This window comes from Alligator mississippiensis, chromosome 1, assembly GCF_030867095.1.
Source record: "Alligator mississippiensis isolate rAllMis1 chromosome 1, rAllMis1, whole genome shotgun sequence".
NCBI lineage: Eukaryota > Metazoa > Chordata > Crocodylia > Alligatoridae > Alligator > Alligator mississippiensis.
The window spans coordinates 266,034,691-266,055,988 of record NC_081824.1 but is presented as its reverse complement, the minus strand read 5'-3'; the positions used below and the strand labels follow the sequence as shown (position 1 = coordinate 266,055,988).

Genomic DNA, 21,298 nt, shown 5'->3' with positions numbered 1-21,298 from the left:
CAAATCTGGTAACACTGCTAGATGGCAAGCTTGAGCAACATAATTTAATATCTAATATACAATATGGGGCTTTATCTTGCCCTTCTAGGTACAGAATTGTCAGGGAATTTAAATGAGAGTTCCGGACTCAGTATCTACAAGCTCAGACATCTGGCATTATACTTGTCTGAAGATTTTAGATAATTTTTTCCAGAGCATTGTATATCAGTATTTTCAGTACAAATGTAGATGATAATTTTTTCTTCAATAATGTATTCTCCCTTCACAGAAATGCGTGAAAAATGCCACCAATGAAAATAGTGGAGAACTTCCAAACAAACCAAACCAAATTAAGAGCACAGAAAAATCTGTTAATAAGCTTGTATGGTGATGCAAATTTGAGTTGATGGATCCAGATGCTAACAGCAAACTGCAGCTTATCCCACAATGCTAAACTTAGAAAGACCAAAATGAACTAAGCTTCTCATGTTAACAAGGAAGCACTTTTATTAATATGGTAATATGGGACTAACTTGAGAATAAAAGTGATAACTACCTTCTTACTTACCTAACAGTTTATTAAGTGTTTTCAGAAGAAGATGGAATAAATCAACATACTGACAGACTAAATGTTCATTTAAAAACATAGTCACAGAGAAGTAGAGCTGGAAGGGACCTCCAGAGGTCATCTAGTCCAATCCCCTGCCTGAGGCAGGATCATCCCTATCCAAGCCAGTCCATACAGCCATAATCTAAACTCTACATAAGAATACCCTCAACCCTGACACAACATAGCCCTAACACCCTAACCTGCTATGGATAAAGCAGGGGAAACATGGCAGCCAATGTCCTGCTTCTACAAATGTTGTCTATATAAGCTCAAGTGGTCCCAGGTAGAGGGCCATGCCCCCTGCCATAAAGGAAAGCAAAACTCCCACAGTCCATACCAATCTGACCATGGGATAAAATTCCTTCCTGACCCCAAATATGGCAATCAGTCTGACCCCGAGTGGAGATTAAGCTCCTCTAGCCAAGAACCTCTGGCTTTGCTCCTAGCACGAGAACTGGCACTCTGCAACTGAAGTCCCCAGCCTTGGCTATAGCCAATACTCAATGTCTCTGGGGAGGTTTGCAAACACCCTTATATATATAACAGAAAAAAGGCAGGGGACAGAGGAGGGAGCCACCAGCAAAGCCCAGAAGCATGAGATATACCCATGGTAAAAAATAGGCATAGCAACACCTAGATCATCCTCAGCCGGTGGCTGTCTAACTTCTTCTTGAACACCTCCAGTGATGGAGAGCCTACAAACTTCCTTAGGCAGTCTGTTCCACTGCCTCGCTATTCTCACAGTGAAGAAGTTTTTTACAGATATCTAATCTAAATTTTATTTGCTGCAACTTCAAGTCATTAGTCTGCATCATCCTCTCTGTACCAAGAAAGAAAAAGGTGCTTGCCCTCTTCTCCATGACAGCCCTTCAAGTATTTGAAGACTGCTATCATGTCCCCTCTTAAGTATCTTTTCCATAAGCTGAACATGCCTAGATCCTTCAGCCTCTCTTCATATAACCTGCCTTCCAAGCCTTGACCTGCATTGATCATCTTTGTTGCACACCTTTGGACCCTCTCTAACTTCTGCACGCGTACTAGTCAGCTTTTATAGAGCACTCAGACCATTGGTAGTTTATGATCCAATTATCTTCGAATGGATTTTTCATAGAGAGCAATGACCAAATATTAAATATAGCTCATAGGAGTCCATAAGATCTTTTTTAAAGAAACTTTTTGCAAATAAATACTGGGATGTGGGGGAGGAAAAGAAGGCTGGGAGCAAGAGAATGAAAAAAAGCTTCAGAGTTGGGACTGAATATCACTTAACAACCTTCCATAATGATTACATTAAGTAAATGACACTGATAACCAAATCACACACATAGATAATGAAAGAAAAATCAGTCACTTCAAACTATATGGTGCTGGGAGCACAAATGTGATCAAAACAGGAAGAACAGAACTATAGCTGGCACAATTGAGTAAACTGTTCAGATAAGAGAAACTTACACTTGTTGTATAAGCAGCTTCAGGGTCATCCTCCAACACTCGTGACAGGCCAAAATCAGAGACTTTACACATGAGGTTACTGTTGACCAAAATGTTACGAGCTGCCAGATCTCGATGTACGTAGCCCATATCAGAAAGATACTTCATGCCAGATGCAATTCCACGCAGCATGCCAACCAGCTGGATGACTGTGAAGTGCCCATCATGTTTCTGCAAGTAAGTTAAACTGTAAGTTCAAAGTACATGTGTTGTTTTGATGGACCACAGGTTACATTCAAACATGGTTATAGCTTTATGGTCCAATCTTACACTCTTAATTCAGACAAAACCCCTAGAGAAATCATATTTTCTAATTTTCTTATAATGTCACTGGCAGCCAGTTCCTCTTCCCAGCTCTCATGCCCAGCACCCTAAGCACAATACTCTGCACTTTTTCTACCTACTCTTTTTTGATTTCTGCCTTTTAGCCAGGAAGGAGTAGTTTGGGGTGGGCGCCATGTTTTTTATTTCTGAACAGTACCCACCCACCACATGTCCTCTCGACTCTAAGACAAAGAATATGATCTTATGCTTAAACAACCAACCTGAGAGCTGGGGCAGAGTATCTGGCTTTTTACCAGAGATTTCTTGTTTGGCCTTCAAGAAGTTACCTAGCTTCCCTGTGCTTCAATTCTTTCACTGTAAAATGAAGAGAATACTTCTCTACCTGACAGGAGCATTAATAAAAAAAGGCAAGTACTTAGATATTACATTGATGGGGCCATATAAGTTCCTAGATGGTTCCTAGAAAAATAACAATGGGCCTTTTGTCTGGCTTATGCCTACTCTGTCAGACTGTTGTAATAAACTGCTTACAATAGCAATTTTGTGACCTCTGCTCATAGGTATTTAGTTTCTAATGGATTATTCAGTCAGCTAGGTTTTAGGTTAGCAGGAACAGACAAAAAAACCCCTAAGCAACATTTTCCTGCAAAGTTAACCTTTTAGTTGTTCTTCCAGTTTCTGTAGGTATTAGGCCACTGACAGATGTTCAAATAAAGGGAAATTTGATCCCTGATCCCAACAATCGTGCCTTCTGCCATACTACACATGCATGGGAGCAGTGTGATTTATTTATTTTTTTGGAGTCAGTGATCAGATCCCAATTGAGCTCTATTTGCTAGTGCAGGGGGAGCCTGGGATCATGGCCATGATCCCGGGCTCCCCCTGCACAGGCAAGTTGAAAGTCGGGTGGCAACAATCAGCTGATTATTATCTGGCTTCAGGACAGTACTGGGGCTCCAGCTGATCCTGGTGTGGTCCTTGGAGCCGGCTGATAATCAGCTGATTGTTGGCTAGTGGAGACTGCACCAAGGCTTGGTTGAGACCTCAGTGCAGTTCTAACTTTGCCACATCATCATAATGGAAACCAGCCACAAAAATATTACACATTTTGTGTAATTTTTTTTGGCAGTTAATTCCCTGAATGTGTGGCTGGGTTACTATTTAAGATGTGATTAACAGAATAATTTCATTTTAAGTTTAACATGTGCCAAGTGCCTTAGGCTGGATATTAACATTAGCTAGCAGGATATTTCTGTTACTTCACACTTCAAAAGCTACCCTTTAAAAATAAGATTTTGGAAGAATAGCTTAACAGTAAAAGCCACTGTGAAAGTAAGGCCTAAATTCCACAAAACACTAAAGCTCATACTGAACTAAATTGAACCTCTGTGCAACAAAGCATTTAAACATACCCGGCGTGCTTCACTGAAAGGGGACCAAGAATAGATCACACCATTTCATTTCATAATCATTATGAAGGTTTAATAATTGGTTTCCAATAATTCAGTCAGTATTGCCCATAGTTGTAGTGGTAACAAACACATCCAATCATCATAGAAAGAAGTTACAATAAGGATGAAACAATGGATTAAAACTTTTAGGAGGTCCTCTATGAATCGGTTTAATTTCTCCCCTTCCCTTAGCATGTTACTACATCAGTCAGGGTAATGCAGCACTGGATGCATCTCATCCACTTAGAAAGATAGCTCTCTGGGACAAATACTGCCTTTCTGTTATGTGTTTGTTCAGCACCTAGCACAGGTTGGCCCTTATCTATGATTAGGCTCCTAGGAGCACTCATAATATTTCTAAGAATAGTGCATTTTCCTCCGAGTTGGACGGCTAATGTTAAAGAGTGATGAAGGATGCTACTGCCTTGCTACAGAGGGGGTGGTTGGCATTTCTGACCATCAGTGAAACTTTTTCCAGTCATCATTTGGCAAAGGAATAAAATTGGTCACATGAATAAATGCTGGCAAATAATCTTTGTATGGGTTTGCTAAACAAAAAATTATGTTAAAGTAATTGAGTGAAATTGCTTCTCTCGGTGTACTAATTTATCTTTCTTCTAAATCTGTGATGAAATCTCTTAACTCTAAATGAATACCTAGGAAATGAACCCTTTTCACACCCTCCTAATCCTGCCTATGGAAGAGATATATGTTCTTCACCAAGGTTACCCATTTAAGAGGTCTCCACTGTATAATTAATGTAAAAAAAGATAACCCAGACAGGGAAAACTTTAGTGTTATTAGCTTTTTATGTTACTAATCCATCTTCTGAGACAGCGCAGTACCAGATCAAGACCTGCCTCTAGTATATGCTGTACCTGCACTTGAATAATAAATTTAGATGTACTTAAATAGATAGCAATAGGGTAAAATCTTTGGTACAGATAATATGCTATTAAAGTTAAAGGATGTTTTTGCCTACAAAAAAGTAGAATTGTGGTCCTGCTTATTAACAACAATGTCATTTTATTAAACTTGGTTGGATACACAAACAAAAAGAAGGAAAAATGTAACAAACAAAAAAGAGTAAAATGATGTAATCTCTGTGCCTTTTGTAACAAACAACCCAGCTGGGAACACGTTCCTTCTAAAAATCAATTGGCAAAGGGAGGTAAATGCAGCACAACAGGACAGCTTGTTGCATAGACGGTATTTACCAATAACTTCAGCACAGCGTGTGCTTTCAGTTTTCTTTTGCTGGAGACAAGTCACCAAACTACTGCTACTGGCTCTAAGTATTGTTCAATACACGCTAAAGGATATTGGTTGACTCACCAAAACCCAAGGTCACAAACCCCCCCCATAGCCCCCATGCACAGACTAACCAACCAAAATAAAAGCAGCACGCCAAAGGGGGAGTTAATGATCAGATTTATAAGCTCTCAGTTATGAATCTTCAAATCAGACTGTATGTCTTTATAAAATGATTCTGACTATAACATAACAGACAGGGACAGGAAAGTGTCTTTAAACTTGGTGCTTATCCACTGCCATTGTGGTATTGAAACAGCAAATCTTCCCTCAGCAGTCAATCCAAAGATGCAAACTGACAAACCTCTCCAAACAAAACTGAAGTTTGATGACCCTACATTTAAACAAATTGCCTGTAGCAGGATTGCAACTATATAATGTTTCTTGGAAACATAATGACTAGCTTGTGATGGACTTTAAATGAGGGAATCAATAAGTTTCATAATTACTTTCCCTCCCGGCTGTCCTGCAGGTACGGCTGTTCTGGTGCTATGCAATCTACTTGTCCTCTGCTCTTCCAAACGACACAGCTATATAGCAATGTTTATAGATTTAGGAGTCTTATATAATTTCTTTCTCTCTAGAGCTGGATTCACATAGGACTGTTCAAGGATCAGTGTCAGGCACTTGGGTATATTATTTCTCCACCCATGGAACAGGTGCAAGCTCAGTTTGTTTTTAAATAAGCTGCAAGCTCCAACATGTGCAACTATCCCCTGGATTGACTGCTCAAGTGCAGATGGTCAATATGGCCACCTGTGGGGAACTAGAAAAAACTGACTCAGGTGTACACACAAGGTGTCTAGAATGGAACTCCCCCCCTTCCCCCCATTTTTTAAAAATGTGTTACCTTCTTTAGCATCACTAACAGTTCTACCATACCCCTGGTCATCCAGGTTTAACCCATCTGGCTTATCACCTACATCTACTTTGTCCTTTCTCATTTTCTCCTCCTTTGCTTTCTCCAAATCTCATCATTCCCTACTCCAGTTTTAGTGAGATGTCTATGCTAAACATTGTTGTCCACATCTATCATTCCAACTGCCTCCCTGTCCTTGAATCCCTTTATTAGCTTCCTGTTTTACAGCATAAAGTTCAAGATTTTATCCCAACTTTTAAAGCTCCTCACAATTTTACACCTACCTACATTTCAATTCTAATTTTATCCTATTCTTCTTCTCACTCCATATGCTTCCCTCAACCCTCTCCCCTAACTGCTCCCTTTGTCTCTTCCCATGCTTGGCTTTGCATCTCATTTCATGCTACCCTCACACATTTGGAACAGTTTCCCTCTTCCTGCAAGCTAAACCATGTTACCACTCCCAGGTCTCTCTTTAATCATTTCTTTTACACTGAATCCCGAGCCAATGTTCCCTTGCTTTCTGTGCACTGCTGTCCCTCCATGTATCATATTAGTCTCTCTGATTTAATCTGATCAGGATAGAGACCAGGGGCCAAATTTAACCACTATAACATTCAGTTGACTCAATTAAGTTGTAGCAAAACCCCCAGTTTTTCTTTTTTTAAATTTTGAAATACATTCCCTCCCCTTCCCCTAACCATTTTTGACTTTCTCTCTATCCCTTATAAGTGATTACAAGTAGTACTAGGTAAGCTAAGTTCTTGTATACTATTATTGTAATAAGCCCCTTTTTAATATTGTAGTGTCCTGTTATGTTTGTATTAATTTTTACTGTTTTATATTGTATTCCTATCATTTTTGCATTAATTTTTATTGTTTCATATTAATACTGTATGGTTTAGGCCTATGTCTGTAAAGTAATGTCAAGTTTCCATTTTGTATGTCAAGCCTCCACCTTGTGTCCCCTGCCCTATACAATATGTTGCAACTATGACTTATACCTACCCCTCCTATGTAAATTGGTTTTCCTTGAATGCCTGAAACAAAAGAGTGAATGAATGAGTGAAACACAATGATAGCAGGACCCCCTACTAAATCACCCCACCATCAAAACCAATACTTGGACCAACGACCCAGCCCTTGGAACCACCCTCAGCATTCAAGAAACAAAAGATGAGGCAACCCACCATTGTGCTAAGGCTGCATATGCTCAGTAAGAACATCTGGAACCCCCTGGAACAGGGCTGACATTGCCTGGGCAGGCCCTCCCCATAGGAGATCATATGTAGTCTGCCCCATTAAAAGGGGTAATGAAGAGTGACTTCTTGGGACACTGTCTCCATCTGGACCAGAACCATACCACACCACCTATGCACCCAGAGGTCCTGCTGGCGACCCCCTCTGGACAACACCTGCTGGAGAAAGACCCTGACTGGCCATTGAGGCCCCCCTCCCAGCTTGGATAGGTAGCTATCACCTCCACCCTCTCTTCAACCAAGGACTTGGACTTTGCTTCTCTTCCCTACCTGGACTCCAACCCTTCCATTGAGTCTTTCTCCTGCTACCATTGTGTGAGTGTGTATGGGAGTGCTTGTATGAGTGTGTGTGAGAACCAAGCTGTACAGTACAGTGTTCATTTAATAAAACTGTTATTTGGTTCCCTGAGTTGGGTTTTACTTTACTATGGTTCTGGCCCTGCTCCAATCTCTGCTCCTCGCCCTCTGACTTCTGTCTCATTTCTCCCTCTCCTGCTTCTGGCTCACTGCCACCTCTAACACCTGTCCCATGCTCCTGTGGCTCCAGCCATCCTGAGCTCCTCTCTGCCTGCAAACCCCTGTTTCTTTGCCATTGCCTCATCCCCACTGCCTTTTCCCCTGATCTCTGCCACTTGCTCTTTAGTTACCAAGCACCCCAAACATAGGTACCCCAAGCACACACACACACACACACACACACACACACACACACACACACACCATACCACCCAAGTTAGGAACTCACCTGTGTGTATGTGTAGGTGGGTGGTGTGTGTGTGAGCTGGCAAATATATATTTATCGTTGTGTGCATAATATACAAATTAGTGATCCGTGTATGTGTATTGAATGTGTGGGTATTGTCAACTGATTTTTGTCTAATTTTCAGTGTGTATGGTGTGTGTGTGTGCTTGAATTGGGGATAGCTGTGCATGTGTCTAGGCTGGTAATTCTGGATGTGTGTGCGTCTGAGTTGGTGGTGGGGGTGTATGTGCCTAATTGATTTCTGTGTGTGTATATGTGCATTTGTGTCACACCCTCCCATCTAACAGTGCAATTTTGAAATCCTGAGAGTTGACCTGGCCCCACACGACAACAGTTACAGTAGGTATGAATTTGGCACCAAGTCTCATGCATTTGTAAACCCCCATATATATGTGGGATTCAACCCAATCTGCTGGAAACTTTCATAGATTAATAGATGTTAGGGTCAGAAGGGACCTCAACAGATCATCGAGTCCAAACCCCTGCCTAGGTAGGAAAGAGTGCTGGGGTCAGATGACCCCAGCCAGATGCCTATCCAGCCTTCTCTTAAAGACCCCCAAGGTAGGGGAGAGCACCACCTCCCTTGGAAACCCATTCCCAATTTTGGCCACCCTTACCATGAAGAAGTTTTTCCTGATATCTAGCCTAAATCTGCTTTCTTTCAGTTTGTGACCATTGTTCCTTGTCACCCCAAGAGGCGCCCTGGTGAACAGAGTGTCTCCGATCCCTTGCTGTGCCCCACTAATGAATCTGTAGGTGGCCACAAGATCACCTCTCAGCCTTCTCTTGTAGAGGCTGAAGAGGCCCAGGTCCCACAGTCTCTCCACATAGGGCTTGTCTTGTAAACCCCTAACCATATGAGTGGTCCTCCTCTGGACCTTCTCGAGTCCCTTGAGTCCAGCAACATCCTTCTTGAAGTACGGTGCCCAAAACTGGACACAGTACTCCAACTGCAGTCTGACCAATTTCCTTCATACCTTTTTTTATTTACTTGTCCCAGACCTATAGGGACATAAAAGCACTCTTCTGAATTATATGGTGGTTGTGATGAAGGACTTTGTTCAGATTCTGAGGGCTTAAGTATGAGATGGCTTTTGATATTTATACCACCTGGCTGTAGAAGGTATTTATACTGGCAACATTTCAGATAAAATCATGCTGATCATATCACATTTATTATATTGCTCCATGAAATTTTAAATAGGATCTAATTGTTTTGCCAAATAAAGTTTCCTCATTAGCTGGGGATATATCTAATGCCCAATTGGCCCTACATTTCTGCTTCCTATCCAGTGTATTGGAAAATGTTGTTTTACATTCAAATATAGATCTGTGTAGCAAAATTTTGCTCTTATGAAATATTCCAGTTCAACTACAGAGTGCTCAATTGCAGTAGGTTTGCTTAGCCTACATCATTACAGGTTGGTGAAGAGAATCACTTCAATCAACAAAAATGTCCTCTCTCTCTAAGTTTCTCCCAATCAAGATTTGTTCTAAGCACTTAGTGACTTACTTTCTGGAAAGGACATAAGATTTTAGATATGCATAATAATATCTGATTGCAAATGATTAAGATTTTATTTCAGTTTTAATTGATTATATGTATGAAGTCGACAACTAAGCTATCACAGAATGCTCAGCCATAGTCTGTACCATCTTAGCTTGATGATGGTTTGGATCATTTTATTTTATGGTTTGTCTGGATCAACTTCTTTCTGCTTTAGTGTAGTTATTATTAGTATTTTACTATTCACTGTAATGCAAATACTACTTAGCAGGGGTAAATCATCAAGAATCAGGTTGAAACAATAGAATTTGGATTTCATTATTGCTATTGAATTATGTCAGCTGGCAATTTCATCTTTAATCAACTGTTAACGGGACTTAATATAATGGATAACAATCTAGATAAAATAGAAATTATGTTAGTTCCTTTTAAATGGAGCTGAATGATCCCATAGGGCAACAGATATAAGTGCATCTTCAAGCATTAAATGCATGAATATTATGTTGTCATAAGAACAGACTAGATGTGTATCTTTCTCTTCTAGGTATTCTTTCTTGCTAGAATACCTTTTCATTATTAACCCCCCCCAACAACAAACAAACAAACAGGATAAGGGCCTTGCTTGGGGTTGCTTGTCTTTTCAAGGCTAGGTTACTGCAATTCTTTAAGCTGTAGGAACTGAGTTCTCTCTAGCAGTTCTCAAACAAGCAACAGAGAAAAAGCTGTTGTTTTATAATGCTTTAAACTATGTTTCCTTTTTTCATCTGTAGCAGTAATAGGCATATATTAGAATATAGCATTAACCCATTATTCACTACCCATTTACAACCCTTGAATCTAGAAGGGTAGATACTTTTGAATGGACTGGAATATTCGAACACACAATTGTTTCACAACTACCTCTGATTTGAAAACTTTACTCTGGTTTCCCCTTAAAATTCTATCACAGCTTGCAAATCTTTTTATTGTCTAAGACCACTGTTTGTTATATGTTCCTCATTATTTGACAGGCAAGATAGCCACAATGATTAAACAATTTCCCAAAGTAATTGGCAACAACTTCCTCGGAGTGATATTAAAGATACCAGTCTCCATGGGTGGATCTAGGATTTAAAAAAGGGGGGTGTGAGGGATATAATTAGCTTTCTCCCCTCTCCCACCCCGGCAAGCAGATCATGCCATGGAGGCAGGATTTTGAGTCCCCAGCTGAGGGTGAGAGAAACCCCAGGCTACTTCTGCACTGTTCCACCGGGGGTCTACAGTGAGTGGCTGCACATGGTGCTGGGCTTAGCTTGAGACAGCAGTGTTGGTGGACAGATCCCCACTTCTAGCAACTTCTCCCTTCCTGGCTCTCCCAAGTGTCCTCAGCTGGACAGAAGAAGGCTCTGGAAGGTGGAGGGGGGACTACCCACTGATGTCGCTCAGCCTGGTAGCCCACATAGCCACTTCCCATAGTTGGAACCTCTGGCCCAGTGGAGAAAATCTATGCAAGGGGACAGACAGCAGGGACCTGCTACTGCCAGCAAGCCCAGCACCCTGTGAAGCCGCTTCAGGGAGCCACTGTCTAGTGAGCTACACTGTTAAAGGGGCATGTGACCACACCATTGTATCCTGCCCTCCTAGATCCATCCCTGCTAGTCTGCACATGTTCTTGCCGCAGAACATGACCACATAGGTAGGCAGGTATTTTCTGTGTAACTGCAACTATGGTAGCTTGTCATCAGCTTAATTTTAAGTTACATGGATAGCAGAGTACCATATAACTATGCCAGTTGGGTCTGGTGTTCATTTCCAAACTCACTTTTTAACTTCGTATTTTATTTTGTATGCATTTTGCTTTAAAATTAAATGTTTTATGATGAATAGAAGTATAGTAAAATAATTTTTAAATGCCCAGTGTGATTTCACTTGAGGAAAAATGCTTCCTTAATGCTCTCCAAAAGGAAGGCACCTCCAATAAATAAAAGTGCATGTGCCTGCTGTGTGTGAGGGAGAAAGGGAGACTATTAGTTATGAGCTTTAATGTTGTTTCCTCTCTTGCTGCAGATAAATAAAAAGGGGAACCATTAAACTTAGCAATGGCATCTGGCCCCTTTTCCCCAAAGCAGGATCTCTGACTAGTGAGGCCAGGTTAGATAGATTTACAACATGTACTTTACAACTTCATTTTATAGGACTTTCTACAAGTCTTCATTTTTTTCTTTTCTCCCCTTTTCCCAACCTTATTTAATGTAGATGTCTACTGCAGCAACTAACCTCTAGCTGACAGGAAGGGTTAGGCTGATGGCAAAGCTGCTCTGGGAATTACATAATAATGGTGCTGCATCCAAGAGCAATATACCCTGATATTTCCTCCCTCCAGAAAAATGTCTTTCACTTCTCTTAGCCTCTGCTAGACTTTCTTTGGGGAATTTAAAGTTTAGTAATAAACTCGCATCTTTTAGTTTATAGCGTATTCTGGGGCTGTTAATGCTCCAAGGAATCTAAACAAATTGTTTTTATACCGTCTTTAGAAAACACTTTGCTTTGGAGAAGGTGGTCTAATTGTTTTAGAGAATTCAGTATGTGATTCTTCTTTCTATTTAAATCTGTATTTAAATCTAGCTTTTTCTATGACCATCTACTCCTTAATAAATAAGGGGAAAGTTACATTTGTAGAACAGAAGTCAAATGGAGCAGAAGCCAAGCTTTACAGGCCTCATTGTGAAAGAACACAGGTAAACTAGGGGCCAAGTGATAAACAGTAGGATCTGATCTCTCTGCTTTCACAGGCAGCAGTAACTTGACTATCCACTCCCATTTCACTTTAGCAGTCATACACTCAGTGTGAAATGTCTACCACATCAGTGGTAGATGATTGTGTTTTACACCCACTTTGAATTGTTGATAATAAATTGAGCTTCAGATGTCCCAGTGGAAGTCTGTAGGTAAGTTAATACTACTTGAAACAGCCTGTATCTACTTGTGAGAGAAAAAGGAGTTTAAGCATATCTGTGAATAGGGAATTCCCTCCCTTGTAGATCTCTGGGGTTCACAAGATTGTAATGCTACAACTCCTTTCTTCTTCCCAAAGAATCTTACACATCTTTTTATGGAACTTTCTCTTTACAAAAAAAAATGCCACACTGGCATTCTTTAGAGTTGTTTAACCCCGAAGTCCCCTCCTTCTATTTGTAGCCCTAGAGAAGGATATAGATTCTTCTGAATGGAATGAGAGAAACCAACACAATGACACATGAAAGGATTATTTTAATACAATCTGGCCTCTTAAAGAACAATTTATGGACCTGTGTATTTTAACTAGAATTCTGGTCTGGTTTAATGTTATAGTGTGCCCATTTTCTGTCACATTGTACTAATCATTGATCAGCACATTAGAAAAATCTAATGGAAATTAAATAGGGAAGATAAGACTAGTAACTCTATATATATGGAGGAAAACATATCAGTTTTGCATAAAAGGACAGCATACCTGGTGTGCTACCTTGGAGTTCTCATCCCTGACTGAAGAAATCTGGAAGAGCTCCCTACAAGCTGGACAGGGAAAGCAGGAGGAAAGAGGCAGGTTTTGAAGCCTACCTCTCCAGGTTACTACAGGAATGTCTGTGAAATCAAACCATGTGAAAATGGCTTATTGTGATGAATGAGCAAATTTTGAGAACAGGTACACAGTCAGAATTTTTCTGAGTAGCTTAGTTAAGAAAAGCTCATATTATTATTTGGCCTTGAATGGGAGTTTTGGACCTGGGGGTGAGGAGATGAGGACTCCTGAGTCTGCCATTGTAGTGAATAGAACACAGATTTGAGGATAGAGGAAAATATATGGGAGCATTATTAAAATGGAAGGCAAAACCAAAACAATATACACCATACTCACTCGAATTTAGGATGAGGTTCCCCAGTCCCTAAATCAGCATGGGGGTGAAAAAGCTTCATGTTGTATTTGAGTACTGGCCTGGGACAGGCAGCAGCTCAGCTCCAGCTTTGGTCCCAAGCTCAAGACTAAAGCCAGAGCTGAACTGCTGCCTGCCCTGGGCCAGAATGGCTCATTTGACAGAGGACAGGGCTCTCAGCCAGGAGGAGCTCGGGGGAGACTGTGGGGTGCCCCCCACCCCTTCCCCCTGTGCCTGCATCTCCTACTTTCCTCTACAGAGTGTCCCCCCCACTTTCTGCTCCCCTTCATCAAGCTTGCCACCCCCTCTTTACCTTCTGCTGTGGCTCCACTCCCTCCAGCCCTGAACCTGCCTGGTTGGGAGCTGCTGCCATTTCTCCTTGGCTGAGCTGAGCTGGGGCCATGCTGGGATGCTGGTGCTAAGTGCTCCAGAGGAGCAGAGTTGCAGCAGAGGGTAAGGTTGGGGGGAGTGGGCAGGAATATGATGGGAAAAGGGCTGAGGGGAGAGGCGGCAGGGGGGGCAGGGGGTATGGGAGGCAAGGTGGCAAGCAGGCACAGGCATGGGAGATCAATGGGCAGGTGGAAGAAACACAGGCACAGGGGAGACAGGCACAGGGGGAAAAGGGAAAGGGGAACAAGGGGCAAAGCACTCGCATCTTGCCTCCCACTGCTCCTTTCTCCATTACAGCAATGGGGGTGGAGTGGGGGAGGGGATGAATTTAAAAAGGCCTCCCCAATAATTAGTCTATGTGGAAAATTATAATGTGTTATCATTTTCCACATATAGAATCTAATAACTGGGGAGGCCTTCTTAAATTCAAAGTTGCTTTAGGAGTCAGGAAAATATACTAAACCTTAACATATATCTCTATTGAACTTTCAAGATAACGTCTGTCCCTCGGCTTCTTGCTTTTGCTATGTCGCCTCATCTCTGAATCTCTCCATGAGTTCATACTTCTCCTGCCTCTTCTACTACCAGGCTTCCTGCCCTTGTTCTTGAAGCCATTAACCACTCTCCCCCTGCCTACATATTGCCCTTTTGGCTTACTAGGTTACTCCTACATGCCACCAGTTTTGCCACTCTCGACCCCCTGCTTGTGTATCTTCCAACAAATACCTCTTGACTTTCTTCTCCATCACCTTTGAAACATGGGTTGTCCATTCCGAACTAGTTCACAAAGGCACTAGCTGCTTCTCCCCTGAATATCACTCAAGATAAGCTTTTACCATAATGCCTATGACTAATGGTTAGGTGGAGGTCAAGTGGGGATTACTGATCCTTATTAAGATATATTTTAAATAATTAATAAACAAGTTACTCCCATATAGGTGCCCTGAGTTTGGAGGGTCCCCGGTGGTTTCCAAGGGTCTGTTTTTGGAGGCAGATCTTAAAATGGATGTAGCTTTCACCAGCTAGAGAGAGAGCCAGAACCTTATCCTGATGTGAGCAGAAAGTCCTAGGTGACCTTAGGGCACCTGTTCCTTCTTTACTCTTCGCTTGTTAAAATCCAAATTCAGCATGCTAACACATTTTCTATGCTTCTTATAGCTTTCTTTAATATTCAGAGGGTGACCTTTAGGAGAACAAGGTTAGTGCTGAGACTTCGGCAGTGAACTGTTTTCTAATTCAATTTTTAAAAAGCAAGTAATCTTAAATAATTATAAATCAATTACAGAGCCTATTGTATACTTCTCCAAGAAAAAATTATAACAAACTATTTTGAGAGTGATTGAGCAAAATGAACAGCCTCCATAAGGCAAGGAATTTGCATTTCAATTTATCTTTTCCTTCATAATAGCATCATTTGAAATATGTTTTGCTAAATATGGCAACTGCTCCCATAGAAAAAAAATCAATTATATTCTTACATTTAAATAATCTTTTCCCAGTTATGCTCTAATGTATCACTGTACTTAAGAAATGTACCCCAGGGAAAACACTTCTATTCTTCACTAAAAATCCATGAATAAAATTATGTAAAAAATAATTTATGATGCATGATTTAAAATCTTAACCCAGAATGGCTTCTTATTCAAATGTCATCAGAAAATGACACCTCACCCGCAGAAAGGAGTCCAAGGATCCATTTTCCATGTATTCAACCACAATCATTACCGGCCTGCCTGCAAAGACAGCAAAGAAATTCATTAGGATTATAAATATATTAAGGGTTTGTTATATTTCCCACTGTTAGGAATAGATTATTTGAGTTACTTCAATATGTTGCTCATTTCCAAAGTTCTCCTGTACAGCACATATGTATCTTGTTCAGTTATTCATAAGCAATGTTTTTAATCAATATTTCCTTTACAGGAAGGACCTGAATTAGCTGACTGCATGCAGTTCCTTGTGGTGGTATTTTCTTTTCTATGAAAAAGGTCAAACTGAAGTTCTTTGACTCCAAATGGCTACACTTACTGTGCCTACCAGTGGGAGCGGTAGGATCTCTGATATGAATGTGCACTAAGTATAATCATATAATATTCTGAAAGCACTTGAAGTCAGGCAAAAGGAAAAAAAATAGGAATTGTAAACCATCTCTAAGAAATCACATGCTATACATTAAAATCAGTTCTCTTGTGGGAAAAAACCGAAAGATTCAATGACTCTACATAAATAAAATATAAGCAAAAAACCAAACAAGCACTGTTCTTGGTCTACTTGTGACACCCCCCCCCTCCCCCCCCCAAAAATCACCTCTCTTATAGCCCGATACAATGAAAGGGGAGAAAGAACAAGAACTTGTGTATTTGCACGTGCAGAATTTTATGTATATTTACATAATATGGGGTCTTCACTCAATAGTTTTTAAAACGAGGTCAGTTCGTTTTACCTACAGGTATACTGACATATGGTGGCCCCAATCCAGCAGAACATTTAATTAAATAGTTAATTTTAAGTATGTGGCATTTCCGTTCAGATCAGTGGATCTACTCATGCATTTAAAGTACAGCCTGTGCTAAAGTACTTTACTGGACTGGGAGCTAGCAGGATTTCTTATATGTCTCATTTTGATTGACTAACACAGATGTTCCGGATGATCCTGTATTATGTTCAATAAAGAACCAACTTAAAAGCTGATTAATATTGTATGGCTCTTACAAACATGCCGAAGTTACAGAAGATAAAATTAAAAACTGGTCATTTACTGGAATGACATTTTATTGTTGTTCAGGAATAAACTATTACTCCAGAGCTGCCTGACAGGGAAAGCCCAATTAACACATTAAACAGGGTCTGGAGTGAGATGTTGTTTTAGACTTGTTAATATTACAGGGTAGTGACTAATATAGGCAAGACTAATGAATGAATATTTATGCAAGATTGGGAGGAAGGGAACGGAGATTAAAAAAGCAACCTCTTTTTCAGGATAATACCTGTATCTTATGGAGTCTGTCTGAAGCAGGACTTATGACACCTGATGTCACTATAACTCCTCCCATTTGTTTCTCTTGGAACAGTTATAATAATTTCAATGAGTCCTGAAGTCTGTATAGATAATATTTCTATGGCTCTCTTTTTGTGCTATTCGTAGATCATTCTCTTTCTGAGAAATTTTTTTCAAACAAGTAAGGGAACACAGTATATAAAGGGGAGAAAATAGTAGTCACTAGGGGTTTCTGAGCAGTTAACATTCGATTTGGATTCGGCCCGATTCAGGGGAGAGAGATTCAATTTGCTGATTCAGATCACTGTCCTAATTTGATTCAGTTGAATCTGAAGATTTGATTCTGATTCAGAGAATCAGTGATTTGGCCGTAGACGTAGCTTTATATGTTTTTTCTACGTACCTTGAGGTACCAGGCGCAGCTCGTGAACACTGAGATGGTGGGGTGGATGGAGCATCCCACAGGAACTTCCAGTCCACTTCTGGGTCTGCCACCGAGCATGTGGGGGACCCCCTCCCGTGCTCCCATGGGATGTTCCATCTGCCCCACCATCCTGGAGTTCAGGAGCCACGCCTGGTACCTCGAGGTACGTAGAAAAAACATATAAAGCTGTGTCTATGGCCGAATCATCGAATATCTCCGAATCGATAGTTCACACTATGGACTGCTCAATAGAAACCCTATCCAGAGATACTCAAGTCCTTTTCTGAGCTGTTACAGTTAATTTGGAAATCAGAAGGGTGAAGGAATTGTCCAAGCTATTCATTTCAAATGTGAAGTTACCTACATTTGTCAACACTGCCTTTCATGTATTGCTGCTCTGTCCACTCACTCAACTAGGTCAAGTTTATTTATTTATTTATTTGTTCTTTAAGTTTCTTGCAGTGTTCTGTAGATTTTCCTTACAAAAGCTGGTTTTGCCTGTAAACCTTGCTACCTACTGATTTTCATCCTTAGATCATCAATAAATAGTAGATGTTCAAAAAGCCTGAGGTGGAACCGATTCAATCTACCCAAGTTTCTCTAAAATGCATAGACTGAACCGGGAATGAACAGAATGCACGTTCACTCTTGGGTGATGGGGCAGGTATGCGGCTCACCAGGCTAGAAGGCAGGCGATGCTCTCACATGCCTCCCAGTGGGGCCACTTTCCTCAGCCCTGGCCCCCACTGCCAGTGGCCCTGTTAGTGGTAGGGGGACACCTCCCCAGTTGTGCTTGCTCTGGGGGCAGGGGAGGGGGAGCAGGCATTTGCATTTGCTCCCCCACTTTCCTGATGCTCTCCGGCTCGGCTGACAGCCCAAATAGCTCTCAGCCCTGCACCTCCCTGCTGCTGGCAGCAGAGCTGGGCTGGGTGGGGTGAAGGGTGGGGGAGCACAGGCTCCCCCCTGCTGTGCTTACTCAGGTCTGGGGGGCTGAGGCCAGACCGGCGGGCAGCGGCTTCCTCCCCAACCCCCCTGCACCTGGTACTGAGTGACTGGGCTGGCAGCCCTGGCTCCTGCCTGCCTGTGTCAGCCAAGATGGGTAGCAGTGGGGGGGCAGGGAAGAAAAAAGCCCCCATCCCGTGGGCCAGGCCCCAGCCCCCAGACCCGAGAAAGCACAGCTGAAGGGAGCTCATACTCCCCCACCTTTCCACCCACCCTGCCCAGCTTGGCTCGGTTGACACCACCAGGGAGAAGCAGGGCTGAGAGCCATTTAGGCTGGCAGCTGAACTGCACAGTGCTGCGGGAGAGGGGGAGCAGAGGCCCCGCAAGCTGTGCTTGCTTGAGTCTGGGGGGGCTGGAGCTCAGCTAATATGTGTAGGCATGGGCAAGGCCAAGAGCTGTTCAGGCTGTCAGCTAAGCTGGGCAGTTTCAGAAGAAGGGAACATTCCTTCTCTGAATGAGGTATTAGCTGTTTTTTATAGTTTTGGGTTATAGTAGCACAGCACACACATACTTTGCTCTTTATTGGAGATATCTCTTTACTCTTTTAAAATTAAACTGGAAATTGACTTAATGTGTTGTCACTTCATAGCTTTTTAAAAAAAAAAGAAATTTACCTTTTAAATTCCAAATTTAGAAACTCACTTTCTAAATTCACTGTTATTTTCCAATCTCATCCTCATCACCACAATGATGTGTAAATGCACAATGAACTAAACATTTATTTCAGGCCTACCAGGATTATTTTATATTAAAAACACAATAATAAGAAAAAGGATATGTAAAAGCACTACTGTCGAAGAACAATCATTAGAGTTCATTAGAAAAGTTCTTATAACCTGTGTTTTGTTCCACTGAGATAGTCTGTTTCAATTGTGATGGGTTTCTGATAGGGTTCCCCCTTCACCAAAGCTCCTAGGGCCTGTGGGTATTTTTACACGCGCATGCGCCACAGCACTGAGTGCTAAGGACAGTGCCTGGTGCTGCAATGCATGCAGTTGTATCAGTGGCAATCAGTGGCAATCTGTGCATCAGCATGCAGAAAATGGCAGCAGTCTGCTTTTGAACTAAAATACATCTAAAGTGTTTTAAGTTCAAAAGCATATCACCACCATTTATCTGCACTGACATGTATTTTGCTGCTTATGCAACTGCAAGTGACACAGCGCAGTGAGTGTTAGCATGAAAAAGTATGTGTATAAATGCCCTATGGCTCTGCCTCCAGTTGGTCTAATAAAAGGTATTATTTTGGAACCACGAGTTCTAGTTTTTTGTCTGTCTTCTTGTCTCAGACCAACACAGCTACCAAGTACACCCCTAAGACTGCAGCAGTTTAAATGGTGAACTGCCCTAGATTTGGGTCTTTTTTCTTTTTCACAGTGAATTTCAATTTTTTCCCTTCTTTCAAATTGGAATAAAAGTAACATTTTGAGGTAACAAAATGATCTGTGAACTAGAATGAGCTTTCTTGCCTAGATTTACTCTTCATATCAGAGTCTTAGAAATGTAAAGGAATAGGACAAGAAAAAGCAGGACATTTCCATAACTATACACACTATAGTGATTATTTGGTCTATCAGTAGAGATAGAAAAGAGTAAGTAAAAGTTTGTATATGAGCTCAGGTATGTTGAGTTGTTGTTCTCACCAGAGTAAAACCACAGATGAGATGCTGTGTAGCACCATATCAGTTTTGAACAGAGAGATTAATTACCCAAGGGGTATTGGCAGGGCCAGCCCATCCTAACCTGTGAAACCTGCAGCCGCTCACCACCCGCCACCACCCTGTGCTGCACCACTGCTGTTGGCTTCTTCAGCTGCGGCCCCCCCCTGCCCCTCCCCCTCCATTGCCGACATTGGGTTCTTCGCGTCAGGGGGCCCCAAAACTATGTTTTGTAGGGGGCCCAAAAAAATTGTGGGCTGGCCCTGGGAATTGCATTCTGTAACAATGAAAAATAAAATCTTTGCTTGCAACTCTGGAGTACAACTAGCTCTGCCAACCTGTGTAGTTCAGCATAAACACTAGTTTGCCTCACTTCTCTGATCATGTGTGTTTTATATGATCTCAAGATGTTTAGAATCAAGACAACAAATTAATTTTATATACATTTTGTAAAAGCAATTCCCATTCCTCTTTCATTATCTTGCAAGCTAAAGGAAAACTATACCCATTTTGCTCAGATCAGAAAATATTCAGCATTTTGCAGGTTGAATTAAATCTGGAACACATCTATATAAACTAGTAAATTTTAAGAACCTAGGAACTTTTAGAACTACTTATCATATGAACTTCCATGCAGTTGTATGTTTTCTTTTAATAAATTAAATTTATACACAGAAAAATTATATCCATCAGACTGATGAAAATCACATTTTTAATTGTAATCCATTTATTCATTGACACAAATGCCTCCACAGGGTTTTACAAATCCTCATAGGTCCTTCAAGTGGTAGGTTAAACATTTGGCTCAGATAACATGCCAGGTGAAATATAAAAATTAACTTTAAAAACTTCACATGTAACTAATTTCCTGTATGCCACATACCTGTGAAGATTCAGGAATGGGGGTTAATTGATACACCTTAATGTTAATTATATGTAAAGAAGCATATGCTTCAGGTGGCTGTGCATGATGGAGATGATTTGTTCAACACACCCTCATAGATTCATAGATGTAGGGTCAGAAGGGACCTCAACAGATGATCAAGTCCGGCCCCCTGCCTAGGCAGGAAAGAGTGCTGGGGTCAGATGACCCCAGCCAGATGCCTATCCAGCCTTCTCTTAAAGCCCCCCAAGGTAGGGAAGAGCACCACCTCCCTTGGGACCCCTTTCCAAATTTTGGCCACCCTTACCATGATGGAGTTTTTCCTGATATCTAGCCTAAATCTGCTCTCTGTCAGTTTGTGACCATTGTTCCTTGTTACCCCAAGAGGTGCCCTGGTGAACAGAACATCTCCGATCCCTTGCTGCTTCCCCCTAATGAATTTGTAGGCAGCCACAAGATCCTCTGCCCCTTATCCTGGAGCTGCTCAATCATCTCAAAACGGCCTACAACTTCATCAAGCTCAAGCTCTGGGGAA

General features: G+C 41.5%; 1 protein-coding gene across 3 annotated transcripts in view; it reads right to left on the bottom strand.

Annotated features, from left to right (window-relative positions):
• Nucleotides 1-21,298, bottom strand: part of EPHA6 (EPH receptor A6) — a 978,007-nt gene that overhangs the window by 124,440 nt on the left and 832,269 nt on the right. For all 3 annotated transcript variants that reach the window (XM_019476566.2, XM_059720587.1, XM_059720588.1), the window contains 2 exons: nt 15,470-15,531; nt 2,042-2,251 (listed from right to left, as the gene is read on the bottom strand). In XM_019476566.2, the coding sequence (XP_019332111.1) occupies nt 2,042-2,251; nt 15,470-15,531 (272 nt within the window). The remainder of the gene's footprint in view (nt 1-2,041; nt 2,252-15,469; nt 15,532-21,298) is intronic.